This window comes from Arachis stenosperma, chromosome 10 (genome assembly GCF_014773155.1).
Source record: "Arachis stenosperma cultivar V10309 chromosome 10, arast.V10309.gnm1.PFL2, whole genome shotgun sequence".
In the NCBI taxonomy this organism is placed as follows: Eukaryota; Viridiplantae; Streptophyta; class Magnoliopsida; order Fabales; family Fabaceae; genus Arachis; species Arachis stenosperma.
In genome coordinates, this window is record NC_080386.1 from 124305887 (window position 1) to 124314981 (window position 9095).

General features: G+C 35.1%; 1 protein-coding gene across 1 annotated transcript; it reads left to right on the plus strand.

The window, feature by feature from the left end:
• The first annotated feature begins 440 nt into the window (after positions 1–440).
• On the plus strand, positions 441–7438 carry LOC130955316 (plasma membrane ATPase 1-like). Its single transcript, XM_057882156.1, has 22 exons — positions 441–640; positions 742–834; positions 1064–1183; positions 1356–1454; positions 1643–1780; positions 1942–2076; positions 2172–2351; positions 2550–2756; positions 2851–2970; positions 3064–3183; positions 3391–3513; positions 3610–3714; positions 3798–3942; positions 4117–4281; positions 4389–4627; positions 4774–4806; positions 4897–4978; positions 5163–5323; positions 5500–5685; positions 5761–5943; positions 6143–6321; positions 7048–7438. The coding sequence occupies exons 2-22, from the start codon at positions 781–783 to the stop codon at positions 7142–7144; spliced, it is 2871 nt and encodes a 956-aa protein (XP_057738139.1). The 5' UTR covers positions 441–640; positions 742–780; the 3' UTR covers positions 7145–7438.
• The last annotated feature ends 1657 nt before the right edge of the window (positions 7439–9095 follow it).

The following is a 9095-nucleotide window of genomic DNA, read 5'->3' on the forward strand; positions in this document are numbered from 1 at the left end:
TTGGAGATTGATCTGTGTATTAATTTTTTTAGGACTAAAATATTTTCTTTTAAAATTTTTGGAGACTAATTTAAATAATTATTCTAAAATATATATAGTTTTATTTCAATATCATATTTAATTTAAAATAAATATAAAAATAAAAAAATAAAATTAAAAAATTTAAAAATTAAATAAAATTATTTAAAAAAATATGAAATTTTTTATTTTTATTTTTAAAAATTTTAGTGTTTATATTTATAATTTTTAAAAATACTAAAAAATAAAATTTTATATTTTAGGACTAAAATTTTAATTACAATCTCTAATTATTAAACACATTATTGAATAGTGTCTAGTTTCAGTAAACGACTAAACGGAGTCTTAAATAGTGAGTTAATGCGAATAAAATAAAATATTAGAAAAGAAATAGTGGAATGTTATAGAAGCAACAGAGTGTACCTGGCAAGTACAAAACGAAATCTTCATTGACATTTGAGACACACCCCAAAACGACCACCTCTCTCTCTCTCTCTCATTTTAAAATATACGCCTGCCACTTCGAGACACTTTGGACACAACACCAACCAACCTCTCACTCTCACTTCAAACTTCTTATATTATGTAATTCATAAGACTTGGATTTTAGACAGAGCTGAAGGTGCTTCTGTTTTCTTTCTGTAAATTTTTTTTTCTTTTTCTTTTCTTTTTGAGTATTATTATGATATGTTTCACCTAAAGTTTGAACCTTTGGTTTTGTAGAGAGCTAGAAGTTTCTGTGTTTGGCTAAGGAAAAAAGAAATGGCCGATGAAGGTGACGCCATGCATGCTGTTCTCAAGGAAGCTGTGGACTTGGTAAATAAACAGAGCAACACAATTACTCTGTTTTTTTTTTCTATAATTTTTTTTTAAACGTTGATGAAGTTGTTTGAAATTTGAACTTCTACTGGGTTCTTCAGTTCTTCTGTGTGTTGTTCTTGGAATTTGTGAGTTTATGTTCTGGTTTCTGCAGATTTTCTGCTCTCTTTTTTTCCCCTAGAGGGAGTGTGATTTTTTGCTTCTTTTTTTGTGTTTTTGTTTGCAGGAAAACGTGCCAATTGAGGAAGTGTTTCAGACTCTAAGGTGTGACCAAAATGGTCTCACAACAAAGGCTGCTGAGGAGAGACTTGGTATCTTTGGCCATAACAAACTTGAGGAGAAGCAGGTTTTTTTTTTTCTTTTTAACACTTTTTTATATTTTGTTTTTCTTTTAGATTGTTAGTGGTGAAAAAGGATGGAGAAAAAAAAAAGAAAAAGAAGAAATTTTGAGCAGTAAAATTCTTTTACTTTTTTTAATTTTTAAAATTCTATGCTCTCTGTTGTTATGAATTTTGCAGGAAAGCAAGCTTCTGAAGTTCTTGGGATTCATGTGGAATCCTCTTTCATGGGTCATGGAAGCTGCAGCAATCATGGCGATTGCTTTGGCAAATGGAGGAGTAAGATCATGAATACTTATACTCATTTATTGACCTGAGAATTTTGATTTTGATTTATTTTTATTATGAGAAGGAAAACTAGTAGAAATAGTTGTAGAGGGCTAACAAGTGTTTTTTTCCCCTGCATTTTATCATTTTTTTATTTTTTATTTTCACATTTTCTTGATTTTCCTGGTCATGTTATTCAGGGGAAACCACCTGATTGGCAAGACTTTGTTGGGATTATTACACTTCTGCTTATCAATTCGACTATAAGTTTTATAGAGGAGAACAATGCTGGTAATGCTGCCGCTGCTCTCATGGCTCGTCTAGCGCCTAAAGCCAAGGTGTCGATATAAAGTTTATATCTTTGCTTCTACTTTCCAGTCTCCAGAAGTTAATTTTGGATTTTGATATAAAATTTAGGCAGCAGTATTTGGTTCACATACTTCTTGTTTTTGTTCTTCTGTGTGTGTTTCTAATTAGTATTACTAAAATGATTATTCAGATCCTTCGAGATGGGAAATGGGTTGAGGAGGATGCCAGTATCCTTGTTCCGGGTGATATAATTACAATTAAGCTTGGGGATATTATCCCGGCAGATGCCCGTCTCCTTGAAGGTGATCCATTGAAGATTGACCAGGTGCATGTTGAGGCCTTTGTTGCTATGTTAGTTGATATCTGATTAGTTATTGCCTACATTTTGCTGATTGTTTAAGTTTCCTATTCGGGTCGCAGTCTGCGTTAACCGGCGAGTCGCTTCCGGTCACAAAAGGCCCTGGTGATAGTGTTTATTCAGGGTCTACATGCAAGCAAGGAGAGATCGAAGCTGTTGTTATTGCCACTGGAGTTCATACCTTCTTCGGCAAGGCTGCTCATCTGGTTGACTCTACAAATCAAATTGGCCATTTTCAATCGGTAAAATGAATCTGATCTTGAAACTGTTTTTATTATCTCAAAGTAAAAATGGAATTGACAGTTGATGCAATCTATTATCTATGTTAATTTCAATGAGTCTTTTGTGCTTTTAATTAATCCTTTTGGTTTATCTTTCTTCTTTACTTTTACAATAATATATATTTTTACAATGACATTTAACATTGGTTTCTCAAACAGGTCCTAACCGCGATTGGGAACTTCTGCATATGCTCAATTGCTGTGGGAATGATAGTGGAGATCATTGTCATGTATCCAATTCAGCATCGAAAATATCGCCCTGGGATAGACAATCTGCTTGTGCTCCTTATCGGAGGAATTCCAATTGCCATGCCTACTGTTTTGTCGGTGACAATGGCAATTGGATCCCATCGCCTATCTCAGCAGGTAATGTTTAAGGCTTTCTTAGAAGTTTTTATTATTAAATTTTTCAACAACTAGGTTTAAATCTCCGTTGATTACACTTTGTATGATTCTCCAGGGTGCTATTACTAAAAGAATGACAGCAATAGAAGAAATGGCTGGCATGGATGTATTGTGTAGTGACAAAACCGGAACTCTTACGTTGAATAAACTAACAGTTGACAAGAATCTTATTGAGGTCAGTACTTAGTTGTTATCAATTTAGTATCATGTCGAGTTACCATATTTTCTTTGTGGTATTATGCTGAAGTGTTACTAATACTTTCTATAGGTTTTCGCTAAAGGAGTTGATGCGGATATGGTGGTTCTCATGGCTGCTCGCGCTTCAAGAGTGGAAAACCAAGATGCTATCGATACGGCTATTGTAGGGATGCTGAGTGATCCGAAGGAGGTAAAATCACTTCGGATAATCTATGACTCTATCTTCTGTTCAAGTTTGTAAATGCTCACTAAAAAGTATTGCAATTTTAGTTGTTAATAGCAGCCAGGATAATTGTAAGATTATTGTTGCTTTTATCTATTCTAATCAAAACAACTTACACATGCTCTCTCGTCTTTTTGGTACATTCATTTGTATTTGACTGTCTAAAACAATTAGGCCAGAGCTGGTATTCGAGAGGTTCATTTCCTTCCGTTCAATCCAACTGACAAGAGGACTGCTCTGACTTACATAGACAGTGACGGTAAGATGCATCGTGTCAGCAAAGGTGCACCGGAACAGGTTCCTATATGAGACTGAGTCACCTCATTCCATGTGTTTAATAGTAGTACCAAATGCCAGTAGAATTGATGCTCAGTTTTTTTTTTTTACTTTTAGATCTTGAATCTTGCACACAATAAATCAGAGATTGAGCGAAGAGTCCATTCCATCATCGATAAGTTTGCTGAGCGAGGATTACGGTCTCTTGCAGTAGCTTACCAGGTGGATTTTGATTATGCACTTCATCTTTAGTTGGATTTGGAGTGAGTGGAACGATACTGACTGGCTTTAGTATCTTGTCTCAGGAAGTTCCTGAAGGAAGGAAAGAAAGTCCAGGAGGGCCGTGGCAATTTATCGGACTCATGCCTTTGTTTGATCCGCCTAGACATGATAGTGCCGAGACAATACGCCGGGCATTGAATCTTGGAGTAAATGTTAAAATGATAACAGGTATATATTATGGATGTTATTTATTTAGAGATTTTTCACTAGTGCTTATAGCATGGGGAACATATTTTGAGAAAAGTTGAAATCATTTGGACATCTGGAATTAGTCTTTGTTGCATGGCTCATTTTTTGGGTAAGTTTCTTAATGACATTGTTGTGTATACCGATTTCTTTTAGGTGATCAGTTAGCTATAGGAAAGGAAACAGGGCGGCGTCTCGGAATGGGAACCAACATGTATCCTTCGTCGGCATTATTGGGCCAAAACAAGGATGAATCAATTTCTGCCTTGCCAGTTGATGAACTCATTGAAAAAGCTGATGGATTTGCCGGCGTTTTCCCTGGTACAACATCTTTTCTTCAAACTCTATTTTGTACTTAATTGACAATTTATTTACATAGTATTTTGTCCAAGTCTTACTTGTTTTGACTATAAGCTTATTTAATGCAGAGCACAAATATGAGATTGTGAAACGTTTACAGGCGAGGAAACACATATGTGGGATGACTGGTGACGGTGTTAATGATGCCCCGGCGCTTAAGAAAGCAGATATTGGAATAGCTGTTGCTGATGCAACCGATGCGGCTCGTAGTGCATCTGACATTGTTCTAACAGAACCAGGTCTAAGTGTTATTATCAGTGCTGTGTTGACCAGCAGGGCAATATTCCAGAGGATGAAGAACTACACGGTGAGCTCGCCTTCAATTGTAATGATGTTCTGTTTCGGCCATTTTGCTAACCTCTAGAGAGATATGCTAAATAAGTTAGGCCAAACTGTTGAATAATGATAACTGTGATGGACTATTTTCTAATTCCTTCATTTCATTTTGTGCAGATTTATGCAGTTTCCATCACAATCCGTATTGTGGTAAGTTACATTGCCGTCCATAGAAGCTAATTGTTGTCGCAGACATGTGATTGTGGGTTTGACAGCTGACTTTGTTGTTCCTTCTGACAGCTTGGCTTCATGCTACTTGCTCTCATATGGCAATTTGATTTTCCACCATTCATGGTGCTGATTATTGCCATCCTTAATGATGGTTCGTACCATACTTTTCTGAACCAACTTAGATTCCCCTTTTTTAACTTGTAAAGAGTCTTTGATCTCTTTTTTATCGGTCATATTGTCAGAGAGATACCGTTTCGGATCGCCAAACCTTCATGATACTTCCTAATGTTTGTAGCCTCTTCTCGCTAAACTCGTGTTCTTTTTGGATATGACAGGCACCATTATGACAATATCTAAGGACAGGGTAAAACCATCTCCATATCCAGATAGCTGGAAGCTGGCAGAGATATTTACTACTGGAATCATTCTTGGCGGTTATTTGGCTATGATGACAGTTATCTTCTTTTGGGCAGCATATAAAACAGATTTTTTCCCTGTAAGAAGCTTCTTGGTTAAATTTTTTTTCCTTATTGAATTAATGCTATTATCCATGTGTGTAACCAATTACTGGCCCTATGAAACTTGTGGTCTAGTCCATTCTATCCATTTTGTCCATTGGATAACAACTTTGGTCAAAACTTTTTTGTATTATGTTAATGATCGAATTTCCAGAGAACATTCGGGGTGTCGAGTCTTCAGAAGAAGGATGTGGATGACTTCAGAAAGCTTGCGTCGGCGATCTACCTACAAGTTAGTACAATTAGCCAGGCTCTCATCTTTGTGACACGAGCACGGAGTTGGTCATATGTGGAGCGTCCGGGTTTGTTTCTTGTATCAGCCTTTGTCATTGCCCAGCTGGTGAGTGAAACCAACACAAATTTAGACATATCATAATAATGTCATAATAATAACATGTTCATCTTTGATAAGCAGATAGCAACACTAATTGCGGTTTACGCCAATTGGAGCTTCGCCGCAATTGAGGGGATTGGATGGGGTTGGGCTGGTGTTGTGTGGCTATATAATCTCATATTTTATATTCCACTTGATTTCATCAAGTTCGTTATTCGATATGCCTTGAGTGGCCGGGCTTGGGATCTTGTTATTGAACAAAGGGTATATATTTTGTTTTGTATAGAGTAAGTCTTCATGTGAGGATGATAGCTGACGTTAGATGGTTTGACATGTTGGACTAAACTGCTTAACATTACACGTGTCAATATCTTAGCTATTATCTTTCGCATGAAGACATTTTCATGTGAGTAGTCACCTTAATTGTTTGTTTAGTGTCTAAAGTGGAATGTTTGTGTGTTAGATTGCTTTCACAAGGAAAAAGGATTTCGGAAAGGAAGAACGTGAACTTAAATGGGCGCATGCACAGAGAACTCTTCATGGACTTCATCCGCCGGAGACCAAGATGTTCAGTGAACGTACAACTTACACTGAACTTAATCAAATGGCTGAAGAGGCTAAAAGACGAGCAGAGATTGCCAGGTATTCTTATAATACATTATTTGCTGGTTGTGCACTTAGTATAATTACAAGTATTGAATTATTCATGGTAAATTTTAGGTGAAACTTGAGTATAATTTCGAATGGCACTTGAAATATTACTTCACTGACAAAATAAAAGTAATAAAGATTGAATTCCAGTTATACCAAAAAAAATTAGACAAATGTTCAATCTTTCATAGGTTAAATTTTTTACCCTAAAGCAATAATTTAGGGCTATTTTGATACTTTGCTATGCTACTTCTACTTGGCACTTAAAAATTGTTGAAGCTTATATGTTAACAACAATCACTTTTCAATCCCTTACGTCTACACCCTTTATAATACACTATTTTGACACCAGTATTTTCTTAACAACCAAAAAAGCATTTTCTTTGTTTTGTTAATTAAAAAATAATTTAAATACACAATTAATTAGTAATAACGGTATTTTTATACAAGTGTCAAGAGTGTTTGATGTATGAACAGTATCTTTTATCATTTTTTATGGATGATTCAAGGACCCACGGTATTTTTAACATTAATTAGAGGCTACCATTTTCTATTTCTATATTATAGGCTTTGATCTATTGTTGAACTATTTTCTATATATTTGATTTCTAAATGGTCTACCTATGGCATTAGCAAGTTTGCAATATACATGCATTTATTTTTATTTTGCATGAAATCCTAAGTTTGTTGATGCGATTTATTGAATGTATTTTGCAGATTGAGAGAACTGCATACACTGAAAGGCCATGTTGAGTCAGTGGTTAGACTGAAGGGGCTTGACATTGACACAATACAGCAAGCATACACTGTGTGATAGCAACCAAATATGTGTAAGGACAATTTTGTCCTCCATCCCCATTGAGTGCTAGACAATTTTTGGTCTATCTATGATCTAATAGTTTAGATAGATTGTGTTGGGTGTGAGACTACTTTTTGTGCACACAAATTTCTGATGTTGATTAGCTCTATATGCTTATTTGTATATGCTTAGGTTGTTTGATGGTATGGTGGCTTTTACAATATTTTTCAATCCCCATAACTAAATTGGATTCGTCTTATAGTTAGTTCATTAGTTTGTTTAGACAGATGTTATCTATTTTGCTCAAACAAAAGTTGGGGGTTTAAATTTCACTTTGTGGCTTTGTGCATACAATAATTTGTTGGCGGCTAACTTTTAAATGGAATTTCAATTCACAACGGATTAGTTTTTGGCACGTCGATTTAGGAAATACTTTGTGAAATAAAAAAAAATGTTCATTTATGTAAAAAACATCAATTTTAAAGTTTCTAAAAAATGGTGTAAAATATTGTGATAAGAACAACAACGTGGATGCCCATTCCCATGCAAAACTCACTTTTTCAAAGAAGGAATGACATTAAATGCATGTTGAAATTAAGCTCCCAATATGTGTATAAATAGAGGCCTTTGCCTCCGAGAGAAACACACAACAATAACAACAGATTCTTCCTTCCTTTCTATACAAATAAATCAATCATCTTTTTATGTTGCAATCAAATACCCTTCTCCTTATATTACTATTACAATTCTTTCTCTTCTTTTATTTTATAAGTATTTTAAATTCTATTTTCTATTACTCTTTACATATAATATTATTATATATATATATAATAATTATTGAGCTAATTATATTAATAATAAAGTCTTCTATTTATACATCTCTATTTTATATCTTTTATTTATTTTACAACACGTTATCAGCACGAGACTCTGATCAAATCTTTAGGAAGACTCAGGTAATATTTTCATTATGTCGAAGCTCTCTCATCTTGAATTCAATGCTCTTGATATATCTGGAAACAATTATTTATCATGGATACTAGATGCTGAAATCCATCTTGATTCAATGGATCTTGGAGATACCATTAAGATTGAAAATAATGCATCCCAGAAGGATAAAGCTAAAGCCATGATTTTTCTCCGTCGTCATCTTGACGAAGGATTGAAAAATGAATATCTCACATTAAAAGATCCTGCAGATCTTTGGAAAGACCTTGAAGAAAGGTACAATCATCAGAAAACGGTGATACTTCCTCAAGCCCGGTATGAATGGACGCATTTGCATTTACAAGATTTTAAATCTATAAATGAATATAATTCTGCAATGTTTCGAATCACCTCACGAATGAAATTGTGTGGGGAAAAAATAACTGATCATGATATGTTGGAGAAAACTTTCTCAACCTTCCATGCCTCGAATGTGCTCCTGCAGCAGCAGTATCGAGAGAAAGGGTTTAAAAAATATTCTGAGTTAATTTCTTGCCTTCTTGTTGTCGAACGCAACAATGAGTTGTTATTAAAAAATCATGAAGCGCGCCCAGCTGGCGCCGCCCCATTTCCTGAAGTAAATGCGGCAAATCATTACCCCAGAAGAGGTAAATGGCAAGCTTTTAATAACAAGAAAAATTATGGAAGGAAAAAGAATTATGTTCAAAAGAGAGGATCTCACCAGAAGTGGGACAAAGAAAGGAATATCGGGCAGAATAAATCAACGGAGGAGAAGTGTTTCCGCTGTGGTGGAAAGGGCCATTGGTCACGTACCTGTCGTACCCCAAGGCACCTAGTCGATCTTTACCAGGCATCTTTGAAAAAGAACGACAAAGGAAAGGAAACAAATTTTGTTTCAAATGATGCTGAGAACTCCACCACTCATTATGATGTATCTGATTTCTTTGAGGACCCTGAAGGAAATATTGGTCATTTGATCAATGATGGAATAGTTTAATATGTGGGATTGTGAAGTATA

What these genes read in the sequence shown, in the direction of transcription:
- LOC130955316 (XM_057882156.1), top strand. Translation starts at nt 781, where the DNA reads ATGGCCGATGAAGGTGACGCCATGCATGCTGTTCTCAAGGAAGCTGTG. An exon ending in AGAGGATGAAGAACTACACG is followed by an intron (nt 4,628 to 4,773) that starts GTGAGCTCGCCT and finishes CATTTTGTGCAG; the next exon opens with ATTTATGCAGTTTCCATCAC. An exon ending in ATAAAACAGATTTTTTCCCT is followed by an intron (nt 5,324 to 5,499) that starts GTAAGAAGCTTC and finishes TCGAATTTCCAG; the next exon opens with AGAACATTCGGGGTGTCGAG.